Source organism: Orbicella franksi, chromosome 1 (assembly GCF_964199315.1).
Source record: "Orbicella franksi chromosome 1, jaOrbFran1.1, whole genome shotgun sequence".
NCBI lineage: Eukaryota > Metazoa > Cnidaria > Anthozoa > Scleractinia > Merulinidae > Orbicella > Orbicella franksi.
Genome location: NC_138145.1, coordinates 31,119,429 through 31,140,358, shown reverse-complemented (window position 1 = coordinate 31,140,358; position 20,930 = coordinate 31,119,429). Strand labels below are relative to the sequence as shown.

General features: G+C 39.1%; 1 protein-coding gene across 1 annotated transcript in view; it reads left to right on the top strand.

Annotated features, from left to right (window-relative positions):
• Positions 1–20,930, top strand: part of LOC145502982 (uncharacterized) — a 56,943-nt gene that overhangs the window by 35,179 nt on the left and 834 nt on the right. The window contains exons 27-49 of the mRNA XM_081482403.1: positions 458–574; positions 1,088–1,301; positions 2,536–2,744; positions 3,206–3,390; positions 3,674–3,812; positions 4,140–4,245; positions 4,729–4,857; positions 5,293–5,481; positions 6,745–7,103; positions 8,712–8,842; positions 9,285–9,435; positions 9,942–10,327; positions 14,424–14,603; positions 14,804–14,963; positions 15,529–15,687; positions 16,153–16,307; positions 16,782–16,958; positions 17,328–17,549; positions 18,056–18,254; positions 18,719–18,876; positions 19,443–19,612; positions 19,978–20,082; positions 20,759–20,799. Coding sequence (XP_081338529.1) covers positions 458–574; positions 1,088–1,301; positions 2,536–2,744; positions 3,206–3,390; positions 3,674–3,812; positions 4,140–4,245; positions 4,729–4,857; positions 5,293–5,481; positions 6,745–7,103; positions 8,712–8,842; positions 9,285–9,435; positions 9,942–10,327; positions 14,424–14,603; positions 14,804–14,963; positions 15,529–15,687; positions 16,153–16,307; positions 16,782–16,958; positions 17,328–17,549; positions 18,056–18,254; positions 18,719–18,876; positions 19,443–19,612; positions 19,978–20,082; positions 20,759–20,799 — 4,041 coding nt within the window. The remainder of the gene's footprint in view (positions 1–457; positions 575–1,087; positions 1,302–2,535; positions 2,745–3,205; positions 3,391–3,673; positions 3,813–4,139; positions 4,246–4,728; positions 4,858–5,292; positions 5,482–6,744; positions 7,104–8,711; positions 8,843–9,284; positions 9,436–9,941; positions 10,328–14,423; positions 14,604–14,803; positions 14,964–15,528; positions 15,688–16,152; positions 16,308–16,781; positions 16,959–17,327; positions 17,550–18,055; positions 18,255–18,718; positions 18,877–19,442; positions 19,613–19,977; positions 20,083–20,758; positions 20,800–20,930) is intronic.

Below are 20,930 nucleotides of genomic sequence, written 5' to 3'. Positions count from 1 at the left end.
TTTAGTTAACTTAAGTCTTTTTTTTCTTTTTACTGCGCCATTCAATAACATGCGGACTCTAAAATTCAAAGCTCAACCGACAAATGCGCTTTTCGCTACCGTCAATCAAATGTTCGGCGCCTCCGGCAGCTCCTCCCAGCTTCCAACTACTGCCGAGCACTGTTTTGTCTGAACTATGTGCTCAACGATTTGATTACCGAGCGCTCGTTAAGCTTTGAATTTTAGATTCCGCATGTTATTGAAAGGCACAGTAAGTGAAAACAGTAAAAGTTCATCATGGCAAATATCGAAACTTGATAAACTGCAGTATATAAAAATATCTTAAATAAAAATTTAAACTCCCTAAAATTTATATACCTTTACCAAAAATAAACAAATGAATGAATAAGTAGTACCTGTCTTAACCGTTGCCGTTGACGTCACTGTCATTTCATCCTCTGCTTACTTTTCTTTGCAGAATCTACTTGAACAAGAATTGATAGCTTTGAATAATACCAGTGCTTCGTTATCAAACACAAATGCGACATTAAATGATACAAGAAATGTTTTGTTGACAGGGACCTCCATATTTGAGGTAATGATACCCCTTTTACCTTCACGTAATGTACAACTTTTTTCAGAAAATATTCTCCCGTAACTCCTAATTACCTGTGTTGTATCTAAATTGATTTGGGATTCAGTTTCAACCCCAAGAGTAATTGTTCTTGTGGCTCCAATCAGTGTACCTGTGTTCAGAGATTCCCAAATTTTCAACAAATCTAAATAAACGTAGCATAAAACCCAATGGTACAAAGAAGCTTTGGCAGAGCCAAAGTTGCAATCAAATTCTTGATCACAAGTTAACCTCAATTCCGCTTAACATCAGAGCAAAGCACGGAAACAGTTGCTTGAATGCTTACGACAATTCACCTGGAATTTAAAGAGAATACCTCCTAACAGTTTGACGAAATCGGAAAACTAGTTGCTGAAACAGTGAACTTCGTACAATTGTTTTCATCCAAATATAACTGAAGCTAACACTAAGTCTCCAAGACCGAATGGAGAAGAAAATCTAATTGATTGTTTTAAAATATTCTCTCTACAACAGCAATACCGCAGCACATTATCGCCTGTCAATGGGGAACTGGAGGTATCCATGCTGCAATACGAACAAGAACAAACACAATTTGTTATACGCATAGAAAGGGGCCGTAATCTACCACCGAAGGATCTTTCCAGTAAAACCTCAGACCCGTACGTTTTGGTATCAACTATCCCTGACTGGAATAACGAGGGAACTCAAAAGTCCTCCACAGTCAACGGTAATGCTCATCTACAATTATGAGTGCAACAATCAAACTCTATTATGAGACGGTGGAAAGGCTGGGTTAATTCTGTGACGCTTCTTTAAGTTTTTTTTTAAGTTCTTTGCTTTCTTTCTTTCTTTCTTTCTTTCTTTCTTTCTTTCTTTCTGTCAACTTTATTGTCAATTTTATTGTCAATTTTCACTCGTGAATTTGTGCGGTCGGGAATCCTTATGCGATACAAGGCGAGATTGCTGTCATCATTTTGTTAGCGAACGGGACTTTGGGCGCGATGCCCAACGAGTTTGCCAAGCAGAAAGGTCTCTGATGAGTCCCTTGGCCGGGACGAAACGAGCTGCGTTAGACTAGCCACGAACAATGTATTATCACAACTAACTGTCGACTTTATTGGCAATTTTCTTTGCTTTCGTTGCTGGAATGCCCTAGGGCTGGGCTTGTTGGAGAGTGCCTGTCGCTAGTTATCGCTTGCTCAACAATTAATCTCACCTCCACCTGTTTTACCTACCACGTGTTTTACTCTGTTGTGGCTCAATATGTGAATGCAAATTTCTTTGCGCTTTGGCAAAAGAAGAATTTCGTCATTTCAAGTTTCTAAGATCATAGCCTCTTGCATGTCTGGACAAATTAGCTGAATAAGTGATGTTCATCTGACGTCATCAAAACTCAAAAATCTAAACACTTAATCTTTTAGACTCTTTGACATTTAAAAAATGTGAAGGTGTGAAAATATTTGAAAGTTGTTCCCTGTCTTCGTTTCAAGAATAAACCGCTTTGAAATTTGTGTTTTCCCGGACGAACGGGTTTCCCAACGAATCGAACAGCTTCACGTCATTTTACATTGTAAATTTTCTGATGGTAATAGTTTACATGTTCATGTAACAATAACATCTTGAAAGATTTCAAGTGAAGTCCAAGCATATTGATAATAGAATGATTTAAAATCTACGTCAACTCTTGTACAATTTTAACGCGGCCACACTGAGAAGATCACCTCCATATCCTTCGTGGTGGCTGCCTACTAAATCTAGTAATCGCCTCAAAATTCGGGTTGGGGCGATATTTGTCCTTTAAATCAACGCACTTTCGGACCCATTGTTCTAGTCAGGTAGCCTCTATTGGAGAAGTTCCTGACTCGTCAGAAACAAGGGATCTAAAGTGAAGTCTTTCTCGACAAAGCTTAACGCATCAGCGAAAATTTCTTATCTTAGTTTACTCCTGTTATCACTTCTAGGTGACCTCAACCCAGATTTCCCGTTTGGCGATGTATTTCGCTTCAAAATTGCCATGGAGCAGTTAAATTTCACTCAAGTGAGGCTGGCCGTGTATGATGACGACCCTGATGACGAAGATGATTTCATGGGCGTGGCATTTATTGATTTATCTAAAGTGGGAAACTTCTTCGATAACATTATCACTGAATGGTATTCACTTATACCACAGGTAAATAACTTGCGGTAGATAAACACCACTGAGAAAATCGATACATCGTGCTTAAAAAAACTTAGCTGAACACGACTTGATCAGCTATTTACATTTTCTTGCTTTACAAAACAATAGTAATTTTTATGGCTTCGACGAAGCAATAGTTAACATTATAGAAGACGACAGAAGCCAGTACAATGCCTTTGCTACTGCCTGTAAGACTTTCAACTTCTCGGTTTTCACGTCCGTACAAATGAATCTAAATCTCAATCTATAAATATGACATAATGTTACACTATTGTTCGCATGAGATCCATATTTGTATGATGAAAAACGCAGGATTTCTATAGCGTAGTAAGAAATTCATTCCACCTGCATTTGACCTAGGACCTTGAGCATAGTTTTAATATCTGCGAATGGAATTTTTCAGTAATAGTGAGAGATATGACATAAACAATTATTATTTTGTTATGTGTTAGGACCCCTCCGATATAGCCAGCGGCAATTTTGTTCCTTCCAGTGGACTTGGACTTACAGATGTATCGAACCTACTAGAAACAGAAGTCGACAAAATCAAGCAAAAGCTTGCAATGGCTGACGTTAAATTACAACAGGCTCAGAATCAAGCCTCTTATTTGGAGTCACTCGCTCACCAAATGGAACAGTGAGTAAAACACAAGTATTTGATTCTTTTTTTTGGAGGAGAAGATTAAAAACAACTGGATGTCGATTCAGCCTGCTCAATACAATCATTCGATTTCGCCAGGCAAAGAATGTCTAGTTTTTGTTTATCAACCACATATTCAAACTGGATGTGTCCCAACAAAACCAGCTGAGGCTAACGTTCAGTTTCACAAGAACTGTTAGTACATTGACAAGTTTTTCGATTCTTTTGGTATAATCTTTGATTCATCTACTGATGTGTTTCTCTTGTTGTTTATTCGAAGAACGTTTAATAGCAGTCGTTCCCACGGTACACCGCCTCTGTCAGCCATCGAGAGATATTCTGAGATAAGTGAGCTTGTGAACAGATCTCTGGATCTTGTGGAACAGGCAAACAACACGATTAACATGATCTACCAACAAGTGAGTGTCAATGTAGTTTAAGACTGATGTTAAAATTCGCTTTACTGTTTCCTCACAATTTTCTATAGGTCAACTTTTAGAATTAAGTTGTGAGTCAAGGCCTCTTTCTGAATGTTTCAGCTAGTGCCTTCATGTAATTCTTTGTGATGAAGCCATTCAGTTGGTGCTCATAGATACATCGCTAAAAGTGTTAATGAAAATGTTACGATTTTGTGTTTCCTTGTTTATCCCGGTCCATGTTGACATCATTTTCGTGTAAAATGCTGTTGTTGAGCTCTTAAAAAGTGTTCTGTCTCCAGAACTAATTTACCACCTCATCCTCCACAGCTCAGCGTATTTTCTTTAGATGACTTACAAATCAGTGCAGAAATCACGTGGCAAGAATTCTACGACCTTTACAATGGCACACTAGAAAGAAACATTACTGCACAGAGTGAGTATTACAACACGGTTCTCCATAAAAAGGCACTTCAAAAGAAACGTTTTGGAAAAGAAAACCAGAAGCTCATTGCACACATACCGTACCCATATTCGCAATTTTCCAATCAGAAGTCGTGTCTATTGTCCTGATATCTTGCGATATCAAGTGACTGACCTGATATGGCCACGATATCACGGTCACTTGGCCAAAGTTGGGCACGGTAAATATCTAATCGTACCTTTTTGGGACGTTTCGGTGGCATATCAAGCTCGTTTGAACTCGCCATCATGGGTATTTTGGCTCGACTACGTCTCGCTAAAATACGAACCATGGCTCAACTAAACTCACCTGATATGCCGCCGAAACTTACCAAAAAGGTACGATTAGGTATAAACATCATACTTATTGATTTCTGTCACGCGCGGGAATTAACTGAACATTCAGAATAGAATCTGAACAGAAACATACTGAACAGGATCTTATTCCCCTTCTTAGATTTGGAAAGGACGATTCACGAGGCAAACTTAACGTTCATAAATTCTGTAAATATATGGAATCAAATCTATGAACAGTTTCCCGTCATCCAGGATGCAGCCGTTAAGTTCCAGAACGTTACAGGACAAGGTGAGTCTCATAAGGACTGTTTCATAGGCTCGGTTAGGATGCTTGGTTTAGGTAAGCTTTTGAAATAATAGCAGGGAATTGGTCTTATGAGTAAGAGCAAGAAAGTGAGATTCGAGACCTGCAGAAATTTAGCACAAAAAGGTCTCAAGATGCGTGATACTTTGACGAAAAAGTAATTCATGGATGCAAAAGATTGATCTTTAAATTGTCAAATATTTCGTGTAAACTAGATGTTAAGTTTGGAGCTTAGCCCGCCACATGGTGTATACTTGGTGTGGTTCGCTCATTTCGACATACTGAAGAAGAAGAGCTAAGCTCTTTAATGAGCCTTTTCAGGCTAACATGAAACTTTGTCGGCGGCAGTATAAATAGAGCCAGCCCGATAAATCAAAAGAAAAGGCTTTAACTTCATTTTTCTGGTATTTATCACGTCAGCTCCGGCCGTGACACCGCCATTGATGGAGGCACAAATTAAAGCGACAAATACAAGTATACTATTATCTGGACTGGAGGCAAGGCTCACTGAGATGGAGCTCGTCCTGGAAACACTGTTAAATAAAACCGCTCTCATCAAAGAATCATCTAATGATGGAATAACCATGATAAATGAAGCCTTTACTAATGGTAAGTAGTTACTTCTTGATAGCGTTTTCGATAGAGTGTCGTAAACCAAAGCAATCACTCTAGCCAATCACAAAAGACACAGACAGCCTAGTGGACCAATCAAAAGTCGAAGCAAATACATGTAGCTGAGAGGAAGCGCGGGAAAATGTGAGCGAGTAAGTCATGATTGGTTCTTCTGATTGGATGTCAGTGGCGCGAGGTTTTTATTTCAGTATTTAATTTTTTGGCAAATCGCTAAGCGTTGTCATGTACTGAAAACCAAAGCAAATGTGAATTTACATTTACACGTAAGTGAAAACCGCTCTATTAACGACAAGTTTTAACACAGTCTTGTGAGATTTCCTAAGTAAATATATTTTCTCCGTCGAAGAACTAACGTTTTAAAAGACGTCAGATGTTTAAACTTAAAACAAGCTTAATTTAATTTACTTTGTTTATTCCATTGTCTTGTGTTAATCGTGGCTTCCGTGTATTCAAGTGCTTTTAAGGTTTTTTGATTTTTTATAGAATCATCTATTTGCCGTCCAGCTCTGTTGCCAATGCTTAATATATTTTGTGAAGTTGGGTTCATTCCCTTGAAAACTCTGTTGTTATTGAGGCAACATTGTAGTAGCCCGTCTTATAAATTGCAGTCTGGGCCACTTTTTGTGAAAAAGACGCTCTTTCATACTATATTTCCCGTTTTCAAGGAGCTTTTTTCACTTTCTCCCGCCCCTTTAATTTCTCGTCGTGGCCGTGGCCCTTAATTCATTTCACAATATAAGAAAAAACTGTAATTACCATTCGATGCATTTTTTTCTTCCTTCTTATCGGCTGAGAGTCAACTACATGACCTGCAAATAACTGCCTACAACTAATGCTCTGCTCATGCGTAGTACTGTCTAAATGTGTTTTGCTGCAAATAATATTCTGCTCATGCGTAATTGTAACCATGATCTCTGGTGAAAATTGGCAGATTGTTCCCCTGAGCTGTCCGAGAGTGATTTAAATAAGAAAACAAATTTGATGATCGAATGCAAAAACAATTAGTGAACTCGGTTATCGCAAAATATAGTTGTTATTTTTATATAGTTATTCGGCTAGTTTAGATCTGTTATTTGTCTCGCAGATCAATTATTTGCCTCAGCCTTTGGCTTCGGCAAATAATTGATCTGAACTCCACTGACAAATCACGATGTTTTGCTCAACTTCCTCCAATAATTGTTAAATATTGACTATATGTCATGCCCACTGTCATGATGTCAAATTTCATTTCCTTTCCAGTGCAAAATATCTCAGCAAGGCTGACACCAAACCCAACTGAGCCACCAGTGAATGCTACAGTGCGCGAAGCTAAGACAGTCATGATGTCACTGGCACCCAATCGACAGCAGACAGAAACCCATATGGCCAATGTATCGAGTAAACTTGATCAGATCAAAAGCATGTCCATGTCACTGCCTTTCGCTCTGTACCTTAAGGACGATGCATTAGTGACGCTGGTTCCATCGACACGAACCATTGAAAATCCTTTCCAAAACGAGATTTCTTTTGATTTCAAGACTAATGTCAGCGAAGGCCTGCTGATGTATATGGGTGGAGAGCCTCAAGAGAGCAGGAGAACCAGACGGTCTAACCGGCTGGTGGGTATCTAATATATAGATTTAGCCAAGCCTAAAAGCGGAGCTCCTGATTGCAATAACTGACGATAAAGGAAAAAGAGAATTATTTTTTCTTAGATCAGAAAGTCAAAAAATGACTCATTGTGAGCATGTAATTGTTCAGCGTGTGGTTTTGCTATTTTTTCTAGTAGCGGAGCTCCGGCGGCGCGAAGGGCCGCCAAGCGGAGCCCCATACTCATATGGGAAAGAAAAAGAAACCCATGAGTTGATTTTCTCATGGTTATCATGGCTAGCGGTATTGCTCGTGGGCGCGTACGCACGACGACGACGACGACGGCGACGGCGACGGCGGAGTTGCCCAACATGGCGGCCATACTCCAAATAATAGGTTGACAGAGACATGCAGCCGTGGTTTACTGTGTACTTCCTTGATATTGGACATCCATGTTATGATCAATTGACACCTGTCAATACAAGGTATCCGCTGACCAGTATCACGTGACCATATCGCGGGCTCAGGTTTACAGCTCCTCGAGGTAACGTGTTTTCTTGAAGTTGACCGCTGACCAAGCGCTGGTTCGATTGGATCGCGGGCTCATATTGGGTTAGCTTGTTGGAAACAGGGCAGGATTGCTCGGAAGCCAGTTTACGCTAACCCAGGATTAAAAGTTAATCGAATTATAACCTTTTCTTCTATACAAATGTGTTTTGCTGTTTTGTTTTGTGTATATGGTGATTATTAAAACTCAAAACAGAAGGCCAAACAATATACAGAAACCTCACCGCAAAGTTACAAAACTCAAATCAAAATTCTACCTTTTTCTGGGTTAGCTTAATCGGGCTTTGAACAACCCGGCCCAGGAGCTACGCTTTTAGGCTGGCCTAAATCTATATATTTAAATTTTAACTATACCCAACAAGCCTAACCAAGATTGTAGAAATTACGTACGCAATATATCAAGCAATTTCCAAGAGACGATTGTACAAGGAATATGTCAGAAGAAAAGTCAAAAACGTGTCACGGAATAATTTGCGCCGAAAGTTTGCCTTTGCGAGTACTCCTTCCTTCTCCCCCAGAGAAATAACGTGACTTGAGCCCGCGATCCAATCGTTAAACCAGTAACTGGTCAACTTTACAAAAACACACAACAAAAACACACAACTTCGAAGAGCTCTAAACCTGAGCCAGCGATATAGTCACGTGATACTTGTCAGCGGATAGCTTGTTGTGGCAGCTGTCAATTAACAATAGCGTGGACGCCCAAAATCAAAGATGTAGCTATGGTAATGGTGCTACTCTCTTAGTTTTCAAGGTATTGGCGTACGGACGGACAGACGGACAGTCATGTGACAACCCAAATTTTTCAGATGGGTTACCAAATTTTCTAAGTTATGGGGCTCCGCTCGCGCGCCTCCGGCGCGCAGGAGCTCCGCTATTAACTGTTAATGAGAAATTAAATTTAAAAAACGTCACAGCGACTGCACTGTTCCTCGTGGTCTACTTATAACTAATAATAAACACAGATCACAAAGACAGAGGATAAAAGATCCTAAGAAAATTGCATTTTTTCTCGGAGAGAACCGTGACAAGATTCGGTAAGTTAGTTCAATTTATTTTTCTTCATGCAGACAAACAGCCTTGCCCTGTACATGTCTAGTAACACTGTTAATGTGGCTTATAACCTCGGGGATGGACCAATCACAGCTCAGAATCTACTGGTACTTAACAATGACACATGGCACAACGTTTATTTCACCAGGTGAGAGAGTCCACGAACGGTATAGCTATTTTCTATCTAGTCTGTTACCTAAATAGCTTAAAACCAAAGTCCGAATATTTTTATACCCCCAAAATAACCACCGGATAATTAATATCTGTTTTGTTTCCTCTAGATAGCAATGAAACGCCTCTTTTCCTTTCCTCTTCCTCTCTATCCTACTGTTGTTGTGTCCTTCACCCTAACTCTTCTGCGAATGAGCACAAACATTGTAAAATAAAGCGATTGGTCTTCGACTGAAACTAAATAACCCCTTATTGCCCACCGGTTCTCAGTAATATTTGATATGTTCTCTAGTATTTATGAGCAAATATAGAAATGTCATCACAAAAAAAAATGTTGACTTCGTTGTCTCATAATCATAGTCTGTTTAGCTTTCAGAAACCATCAAAGGAGATATTTCGCTCTTTTTCTTGTTAAACAGATTTGGGGCCAATGGGTTTTTAACAGTCAGTGCAGACACAAACACCCACGAAACGGTCATGATAAATGGCTCATCAGTCAGCGATAACACGATGTTACAACTCACCAATCAAAGTGCTATTTACCTGGGAGGATTACCTGCAAACCAATCGGTAAATATTGACAAATAACTGAAATAAATTATATTATTTAGACAGAAAGCCACAGCAGCCCTAGTTGGTTTTCATACGGGTCCTCTATCTTGGTCGAATTAGAATTTAGAGACGTTGGTTTTTCAGGAGCGAGGAAAACTGGAGTACCCGGAGAAAACATACATATACATACAGTCAGACAGACAGAAAGGCAGACAAGACTTTATTCAGGGGTTACCTTCGAAGCAAGGCAAGAACCAACAACAAACTCAACTCACATATGACACCGGGCCGGAATCGAACCCAGGCCACATTGGTGGGAGGCGAGCACTCTCACCACTGCATCAACCCTGCTCCCCAATAAATAATAAATTTATTTGCATGGAAGTAGTCTTAATTTTTGCTATTCTCATATGGAGAGAACAAAACTAATACTTATTTTGGAGAACATTAAATGAGATCTCAAAATAAAGAATCAAACTTGATCCACAAGGGTATTTGTTTTTCCTTGTTGTAACTTATTCCAGGAATCTCAAGTGTTTGACCACTTCAGTGGAATCATCGATAATCTGGTTATCGACAACAAACGCTACAATCTTTGGGATCCTAAGGAAACTATTGGTAGCACTCTATATGCAATTCCACGATACAAAGCCGGTTTCTACCCCGCCAATGGAAAGGCTGCTAGTTTCTATGGAAACGGCTTCATCCAGCATGCACTGGCACAGTTTAATATCAGCTCTGGGTATACTCAGATGGAAGTGGATTTCAGGACACTACACCAGAATGGCATAATTATGGCAGTTTCTAACGAACAACAAAAATACATTTTTGTTTTATATCTTCACAATGGATATGTTAACTTCTATTTTGAGCCTGGAGAAGATGATGGTATTCTAGTAACAACCAGCAGGTAATTAATTAAGTCATCGGCAGAGTCTACTTATACTAAACAACAAGGTTGTAGGATGTCAATAAATCTCCCAACTCAAATACGTTTTCCGATTGGAGGAGAACGTGTCACGTGCCATGGGTCAAAACTCACTAACTCCTTAGGGCGAACAAAACTCACTAACTCCCTAGGGAAACAAAAACTTGAACTTTTGACTCGCACGTGATCAGGTCGTGCACCTGGAAACGGCGGCAAATTTGTTTGGCAGTCGGCCTGAAGTCAAAATGCCATTGAAGTCGGGCAACGTTTCCCACTAGAGAACGCATTCATTATTCAAGAAAAGGGATTTATAATTCGGCAAAAACATATGGCCATCCCCCTTTTTTTTTTCGTTTATTGTCGAATGCGTTTTCTGATTTTGGGTCGGTCGGTCGCAAAAGGAAAAAAAAAAAAAAAAAATTGGAAAAGGAGTCTGGAGCTACGAGACCCAGTACCTCAGCATAATATCCGTGGAGTCAACATCGCGGCAATGGAGGACGGAAAAAGTCGACGTCGTTGTTAAAATCAAACGAGAACTGGGAAAAACTAAAAATCTGTAAGCCAAAAAAGTGCGTATGTTTCAGATTAAGGCGGAGGTTAACATGAAGGCCATATTTTTGCTGGACATTATGGTTTGAATGCAAATATCTCGTTCACGTTTCAAGCAGTGAAAAATCTCTCTGCTCATTTCACATAGCTACGTTTTGGGCTGTTTTGTAAATTTTTTGGTGATTTTTGGGTATATTTGGGGATAAATAGCTTTTCTCAAAGGATTGGTAAAATTTACGGAAATAGGACATTTTGAAGATCTGATGTTGTTTTAAAATTAGAATTTGAAGTTAGAAATTGGTAGACGTTCACCAAACAGTTGCCCACCAACCCAGGGTGTCCTTTTGGGGGCGATCAACAGTCTGGTGGTGTTCCAAACCCCTTTTTATCCTTTTAATCCCTCTTTAAATTTCCTAAAATTTCACTTAAATTCATATTTACCCCCGCCTTAAAGTGACAATTGTTTGAAATAATGTGTCATTGCCTTCATTGCCTTCTGTGTAACTTTTTTTTTTTTTTTGGAAACCGCGAAAATCTGGGTCGGTCGGACGACGCTAAACAGAGAAAAAAAGGAGGATGGCCTATCAGATTAACAAAGGAGAAAATTTTAACATTTTGTGTCTTCAAGTTTTTAATTTGGCGCCAAAATGGATTGCCCGCGTTCGGCAACTCGCTCTTCGATCGCTGTCGCCACTCGCCAGGTAGGAAAAAAGTTGTGCCATTTACAACAAAATATGGTGTTCCTCGTCAAATCAAACCCAGAACTCTCGAGTTAAGCATTAGAAGAAGGCAAAGCAACTTAAGTATTGTTTTTATTTTTGTTAGCTGCGAAGAAAAAGACTGTTATCGCGTCGTTTCGGTAGGACAGCCCGGTTTGACTGCCGCTCGTACTGCAAGCACAGTCACCGTTAGGCGTCAAGCAAAGCATTTTTTCGCAGTTTTTTTTCTATTTTTGAGCCGGGAGGTATAACAAAACACTTAATGACTGACCCCTCGGGAAACATTGAGTTCTGTTTCCCCTCGACCCTCAATTTTCCCCTCGGCGAACATTAGGGAGCTTAAGCAACGAAGACGGCGACGCTAAGGACAATTCACAAGGCTAAAAATATATCAGTGACAAAGTATCAAATGGCCTTGTTGTCATACTCTGATGGGAAAAGGGGGATCCTCCTTGATAACATTATAGCAATATTTATATTACAAAAGAAAGAAAACAAAAACCCTTTCAATTAAATTTTGCCTGGTAAATAGCTGTCAAATAGCTACAAAACTCAAAACAACGGGACTCGAACGAAAAAATGGCGGTCAAGTGAAAAATCGAGTGAAAACTGGGGATAGTCTTTTTAACGTAGCCGCTGACCAGTGAGTAATGATTTTGTTTTTGTTTTTGATTTTGATGTGAGCGATTAGCAATTTGTTTTTGATGTGAGGAATTTGAATTTGATGTGAGCAATTTGCTTTTGATGTGAGGAATTTGCTTTTGATGTGCGCAATTTGAATTTGATGTGAGCAATTTGTTTTTGATGTAAGGAATTTGAATTTGATGTGAGCAATTTGTTTTTGATGTGAGCAATTTGTTTTTGATGTGAGCAATTTGTTTTTGATGTGACAGTTGTGGGCCACCGTAGCGTTCAAACTTAATGGCCCATCAGCAAGGCACCTATCTCTGGTCCTAACCTAATGGCCCATAAGCAAGGCACCTATCTCTGGTTCTCGTAACCTTCAACGGGAGATCAAAATCTCTATTGAGCGTTTCTCGTGACAACAGATGTATGAGACTACAAACGTACCATACATAAACAAAGTATTTTACAAATCTTTTGATCTGAAACTTCTAAAATAAAATGCACATGAGGAAACTCATGCCACAATAACAACTGTAACTTTTAGCAGGCCTTCTAAAACTCATTAAGTTTAGACAACGGAAATCATGACCGTGACAGCGGTGTTCTTAGTTAGAATATATTTTTACAATTTCATTTTTCCGTTTTCTCTTTAGCTTTGATTGAGAAGATATAAGACAGTGTTTGACAAAAATTCCTTACACCTCGAAGTTCGTCAAAAATACTCCGCTACGCGTCGTATTTTCTTTTCTCTTTTTGATGTTTAGAAATGTGATTAAACACGGTGTTTCGTGTTTGATATATTACATCGACATTTCTGTATCTTTGAGCAACAAAAATCTTCATAGTCACAGCGGAAAAGTAGAAATACGTAAAACACTGTGAAAAAAATCAAGAGAATTTTATGATCAGTTCTGTATAGGATAAAGTTATTATATTAAACGCGTTTAAACCTTTCGCTACGGGAGTAGACTGTTCACATCCTCTCTATTTAGGCACCCGTAAGAAAAAGCGAGCGAAGCACGCGGGGGTGGGGTTGGGGTTTACGAGCGAAGCGAGCAAGAAGAAAGTCTTCCGTTTTGCGCTGACGTTCAGTTCTCTCGCGATTCTATCCGCGCGTTTAACGATGGAATAAAAATACGAGAAAATAGAGGACTGTGAACAGTCTACCACGGGAGAGCACTTGTGTGCTTCTGACGACAGAGTTTGATTGGTTTAAATCTGTCTGATTTGATGACATTTTCGCACCAAAATGATCTTGTACTACTCAATTGTGAAACCCCTTTACATAATATATTTCACTACCCCTGGAAGTTTTGTAACTTTTTACTTCGTGATCAAATAGTATGCGCCTCTAAAGTATTTCATATTGACGCATTCATCAAAAGCTGTAAAATAAGATTAAGTTTAGGGTTATATCAGAAGCATATAATCCCGAAGCGCGTAAATTCTCTTTAGATGTTCAGAAAGATGCTGAGGTTTTTTATCCCACCAATCAGAACTACGGATTTTTTTTGCCCAAATATGGAATCAGAGGTTTGAAGGCAAGCTTCTTTACAAAATGGCGCCCTTTCGCAGAGAGGCTGAAGGGATAAATCTTAACATCTTCTGGCCCCAGTTGTTCGAAGGCTGGTTAACGCTATACATGAGATAAATCGCTATCCAGTGGAAAAGTGTCAACAAAACAAACCACGCTATCCGCTGGATAGTGATTTATCCCGTGGATAGCGTTATCCACCTTTTGAACAACCTGGGCCTGATCTTCAGATCCTCGGTTACTTTGTGCCGACATAGCGACGTCATCAAAACGATGAAGTATGACGTCATCGCTTAAAAATGGCTATAAAAATGGGTTTTTTCGCTTACATAAATGGCTAAATGAATGTCGTTTGAGTAAGATATTGTAATTGTCTTCGTTTTTTTGTCATAATAAAGTGTGTTTTGCTATTGAAAAGAATTTGCCTCATGTTCTAAATTACCTTCACATTTTGGGGTGAAAGAAAGAAAGGAAGGAGTGAAAAAAGAAGTTAATTAGTTAAAATATATGTGTGTGTTTTCGGATTAATGACAGAGTTGATATTATTTATTTAGACCATGGAGTACTCCCAGCTGTGATGCACACGGTTTGTTTTGACTGTATCAGACAGTAATTGGAAAATTTCATGGAATCCTGTTTTTTTTTTAAGGTCCTCGTACGGAGATGGCCGCTGGTATCGTATTCGTGTTGTACACACGTCTGTAAATGCAACGCTGACAGTGAATCTCGTGGGCTCGTTAGAGGCACCTGACGGTCGCTATGTGGACACTGGTGAAACAGTTATGGACAGCGGTCATGTGATCACCTTCGGAGCGCTCATTCCAAACAGGTTAGTCCCGAAATAAAAAAACAATAATAGAAACTTTTTCAAGCTTTAAAGCTTTAAATTAAAGCAAAGGGAATAACACTTGGGCTTCTCGAGTTATAATAATCCTGGATTAACCGCGCGCTGATAGACGAATTCAGTTTCTTCTGAATCTTTTTAATGGTCCAAATACAAAGTTCTAAGCCATATTGTTGCTGTTTCAGTGTATCAAACTTTGAAGTTACAGACGTGTTTTCTGGCGATATGGACAATTTACTGCTATTTAGCAGCAAATTTGCGTCTCTTGTTCCCCGATACTTCAACGACCCAGCACTGATAATTGCCAAGCAAGGAGTGTCGTTTTCTGGAGTTATCAGAGGAAAGGTAGGAGACATTGATAGGAGTCAGGTGTATGCCCAAAAAGAATCCAAAGGCACCCGAGCTCAATGTGACTGAACACGAGGAACGAGCGGGTAGCTGATAGTTTTTCTTCAATTTTAGTGTAAAATATTACAGAACTGAGCAGTGATAGGTGAAGTCAGCATTCTTGTTAATATTGTGCATCTGCCTACGAAACGGATCCCTTTTTCAATAATTATAAACAAATTAACGTCATTGCTTCCCAACTCTATCACGGTTGTCCATAGTTTGAACCTATTAAGAAAAAAAATCTCTTTGAGCTCGGGGAAACATGTGTTTGTCGTAATTAGAAAACAGCTGGCCAATTCGAGCCTTTCAAAACAGCAAAGCGTTCATAAGCAAATTCAATGTTAATTTTAATCGCGGAGTGAGCCTTTCAAGAAGCTTAGTGTATGATTAACAAGGCGGGAGGAGCTATCGACTACACTTGTTTGTAGGTAGAATTCCCAGATCGTAAATGTTCTGGTGATCAATAGCTTTGTTCGGTGTTTGTACCTTAAGTGATGCTCATGCTGCTTTTAACTTTCAGACTGAATATGGAACACGTTTCTATGGTTACCAAGAGGAAACTGGTGACTGTTCATATGCAAGTATTGACATCAGCAGTGAAATAGCGACAATGTCTTCTTTAACCTTTACTTTTAAGACAAACGGAGAGAGTGGAGTACTCCTCTACAGCAAAAGTGATGTAAGCATGTTGTAAGAACTGTTTACATATCTTAAAGTTGTAAGCGGAACAGGGATTGTTTGAAACTGTGTTTCGGAGAATTACATGGAAGTCTGCGCGTTATAAATTATAATTACAACTTAACCTGCTGACGTTAATTGATCTGAACGCTTGTATAGTAGGACCACAAATGGAATAGTTATATAAAACTTGGACAAAATTAATTCAGGATCTCGCATTACTTTTATTAATGCTGGCTTAACAAAACACGTGAAGTTGGTGCGAATGGGACATAAATTACGAAATGAGCAACGTCTTATTTGTTTCTACAGTGTCAATAATCAGGCAAACGTAGTCATCAACGATGTCAGCTATTCCTATAAAGATTAGAAGGCTAAGAGGCCTACTTAAATCCAAGGTGATAAACAATTATTCCATGATGAAGCAAAGCATGCTCTCTTTTGTGTTACTTTACCCTTTATACAGATGCCAGGAGCGCCATCACTGTATATGACTTTGTTTCATGGTGACTTATTACTACGGCTTGGGAACATTGATTCTGATTTGGTGTTCTCTTCATCAAATATCACCTTCTCTGACAATTCATGGCGTGTCGTCCATCTTCAGCTGTCGGACAGTGGGTAGGTTACAATAGCTATCTATCATCATCATCGTCTGGCTGTATTGAATAGAGACCTTAGCAGAGCATCTCACTCCCCTCACGAACAATACAAAGGCGTATAACAATCTTTCAAGATAAAGAAGATAACTAAAGAAGTTAAAATTGATTTGCCTTTCCTGTGTATGAAGAGGTAACATTGAAAAGGTAGTCTCCAACGTCCTTTCCACTTCTAACCCCTTGTAGCTCAAACTATCAAGCTTTGTATGCCCTACATACGAAGTTCCTTGTATATATAGGGATGGACCCTGCAATGCAATCCTTACTGTGAGAGCCAGTAATGCCTAAAATCTATTCTAGATAATGGGAACAGATACAGATCAGGATTTGTCTCAAATTTCCGAGATACGACACTTTACAATGTGGCTAGAGCAGTGTGCTATCTTAACAAATAAACGTCCTGGTATGATTTTTTACGTTTGTTTTCTCTTAACAGATACGCACTGTATGTGAACGACAGTCTTCTTTTTACGGATATTTTTGACTTTGTGGCTTCACCTCTGATTCTTCGCCAACCGTTTTACATGGGCGGTATTCCATCGAACGAGTCCTCTCAAGTTCCTTACGCTCTATGCCTTAAAGGAGGGATGAAGGACTTGATCATCGATACAAAGTAAATAAAATCTGATAAAGGCCTTTTACTTGGTGCATTTTGCAAGTCAGTTTACCCATTTTGCATTTTAATCGCCAGGGTTATAAATACGACCAAAAGTTACACCAATTTTGCTATAAATATATCAAACACGAGAGACAGTGTTTTACCACATTCCCCATCACCGAAAAAAGAGTTAAGTAGGACGCGCAGCCGAGTATTCTTGACGTACTTACAGCTATAAAAAAAATTGTAGTTGTTCACAGACGAAGCAAATATAAATGAAACATTTCAATTACGTTGAAAGTAAAGCGTTAGCAAAATTCTGAAAGTTTTGTTAAGTAGAACAAATACTAACTTTGTTCCTTGTTTGTTCCTCTCACCCTCCAGCTCAGTGAGTTTCTTCTCTGGCCACTCAATTGGCGTATCAAATGCCGGTGTCATTCCGGCCCGTGTACCTCCAGCCATCCCTCCCTCATGTAGAGCCCCACTACCCCCACCGACTGCGTCCAACAACGACAGGACCGTGCATTTTAATCTTCAAGGAAGCAAAGGAAAAGGTTACATTGGATTTAAGTTAAGCGAAGAACAAAGCAACATATTTCAACTTAGGTAAAAAGATTGTTTTCTTGTCCTATTTCTTTAAGGTTTTTTTGAGATTTCTCGCTACATCTTATGTCACTTGTTCCCACCGAAGAAGAGTTACCTTAAGAACCAGAAAGGGCAACATTACAGATTAGAAATAAAACTTTTTTTTTATCCTTCTTTTAATTATTACTATTGCGATAAAGAACTGCGATTGGTTAAAAGCTATCTCCGTGATAAGTTCTTAATTCCTATATGGGATCCTACAAAGAGAGAAGCACTCATGAAAGTCTTGATCCTGTGAAACGTTGTGAAGAGTTCCTATTCTCACAACTTTTCTCCTCAATTTAATGAAGCATGGAAAACATTTTCCATTTCTTAAAGGTAACACAGCCATGAAGGATAGAAATGCACCTATCCAGCAATAGATCTTTGACAGCTGTTCTGTATGAGTCAGTAACTGACTTGAGAAAATTCCTTTTTGAGATTAAGCTTATAAGGCATCACTTGCACTAATTTACTGCTCTTTTCAGCTTTGTAGTCGGCGTGACCTTCCGAGCTCTATCTGATGACGGTCTTCTGTTATACGCCACTGATAATGACACACACCCGACCCAGTTCTTTTCAGTCGAGCTTGTCCAAGGGCGAATATTGTTCGAGTTCAATTCAGGTAGAGGCCTGGTGTCTATTAGTACCAAGCAAAAGTATTCTGGGAATGGCCACTGGTACACGGTATGTATTATGGGACATTTGAAAACACTTCTCTCTAAGGACCATAACCCAATTACTAAAGTGTACTTAGACAGATTTTGGATAGGAAGTGGGAGTTGAATTAATTCATATCTCTAACTGATCACAACTGCAAGTTTTACTTTACGCGTCATAATACGTAGAGTCTCCCCTTTCTAGTACCTTCAGTCTTGTTGCAAAACATCGACTGGTCATGATCAAGATAAACCTTTTCTCGTCCTTCTTTGCTCATCCTTGTAGTACTAGTAAGCACCAATTATAAGAAGTAGAGTAAGTAGCCATTAAAATTGACAAAATGCTTCAATCAATCGGAATGAAACTTCCTCTTTTCTCTTTTCAGCTATATTGGTAGTTTTAAAACCACTTTAATGACCAAGCCAGGGAAACTCAGTAGTTACACCACTTCAAAATCACTTCACTAACTGAAATAATTTGATTCATATCAGGTTTATATTCTCCGAATGTTACATTTTGGTGCCATTTTACTGAGTACCAACGAGTATGCTAACGGAAGACACAACCCGCCTGGTGAATCTATGAATCTACGTCGTCTTTACATTGGTGGCCTTCCAAGTCACGTGATTGCCCCTGCTGTCACAAACAGGTATGTTTAACACTGCACAAAGTGACAATAAGGAGAATTTAAGGATTTGTAGTCAGCCCTAGTTTGGTATAGAAATGATAACGTTGTAAAATTGACTCGCGTTATGGCGATCTCTCGTGATACTGAGCATATTCTCAACCGAAACTAGCTAACTACCGTTTTTGGTCGTCGGGATTTTCTACCAGATAGGCTTTAGAAAAATTATCGGAGAACCAACCGTTACCGTTCCATTGTGTATTCAGTCTTTTAAAGGAAAAAATTTCACTTGCAACTACCAGACAAGAAGGTTATTTAAACTGGTAAATGATATGAAATGATCAAATTGTGCCGTGAACGAAATGAGTTGATGGCATATTTCCGCCACATTTTCAAATACTTTGAGATGTTGTTGTGAAAGTATTTTTCTTTCCTTAATTTTAAGTGGTGGAGATTTTAATCTACAACAGGGAACAAACAAACTAAACCTAAAAGAAATTTTAACAAAAGATTCGGCTTTAATTTTAATTTATAAACGTCCGAATTACTGTTAATTTTTCTGATAGTTGATATTTGTTGGTGTTTTGCAGGTACCTTGGGTTTGCAGGCTGTATCAAGGATTTTGATGTTGCTGATGTCCCTGATTCCTTGTTTGATTTAAGTAAACCCAACATGACTGGATCTAACGAGACACGTGGATCGTGTTATGACACTGCTCAGCCTGGTCTCGGCTTCAACGGTTCTGCCTGGGCCAGATTTGGTACGAAATTAAAAGCCGTAACTAATACATCCGTACGCCGCAGAAATTTACAGTCATTCAGGGGGCCATCAGTCCTTCTCTCTGGTCTGATATGGCCGGCTCTCTGGTTCAATAAATTACTTACGTTCTCGGGCTTGTGAGCATAAATCTTGATTCACTGACAATGAGGAGTTCATAAAGTCGCAGAGACGCCAGCGGGAATATACACATGTTTTAATGTCCATTTCTGACTTTCTTAGCAATATGGATTAACATAAACTGTTTGCTTTTCGCAGTAAATCCATTACTAAGTACTGAATATAGACACCGTTCTTTAGCGAGCTCGAGTACGGGATAAAAGAAAACAATTTCTTGTTTATTTCTAGATAACTTCAGTTTAAATGCAGAGTTCAATGTTCAGCTGACTTTCCGCACCTCATCACGTGACGGGGTATTGTTTCTGATAACCGGGAACTCTAGGAGTTCACCAGGTAAGACATAACAGACCAGGGGCTTAGTCTTGAACCTCTCAAATAGTATTTCCGTTGGCTTTTCGTTAAAATCCTTAAAGCTACTTATCTGAAAGAAAATAAACATTGAAAGCTAAATCCCTAACGTCATAAACTCTGGTCAGTGTAAATTCCACACCCCTCCGGGGTGTGGAATTTACCAGTGGTCGACGTTTATCTTAACAAAGGCATATAACAGCCAAAGAACAACTATGATACTCGGTACATAGTCAACTTTGGCGCAATAATCCATAAAGAAGACTTTGACACAAGCAAGAGCAAAAGTTGTTAAAAAGGCAGTTATGGAAAGAGAAGTTTATTTAATGTGTACGGATGAACGGCAGATTTTATGATGAAGGAAAAGGAGCTTCCAATTGTGTTAAAGCATCAAACTCTGGTTTCGTAAATACATCTTACAACATTTTAGAGCGACTTTAAGAATATTAAGCATTCGAGGAGGAAAATTAAGAAACACAGGAAAACAAGGTCCTTTGTTGAGTCCCTTACGGGAGAAAAAAAAAAACCGCACGCATGAAGTTTATTTCCGTAACCATTTGTACAATTTCAAGTTAAACATAGAGTCCTACTAAACAGACAAGATCGGTTATGTGTGGTTCATAGTTTAGTGCCGTTTAAAGTGCTTTTGTTTTAACAACAGGTAACAGAATGCACATCCGTTTGGAACTGTCAAGTGGCCAGGTATTACAAAGAATGTTTTTAACAAAGATTGAACGTGACGAGTAATAAATAAACATACAAATAAAAACAGAACGGTGAAATCTTCCTAACGTGTCGTGCCCTGATATCACCGGGATTTTGCTGATAAAACG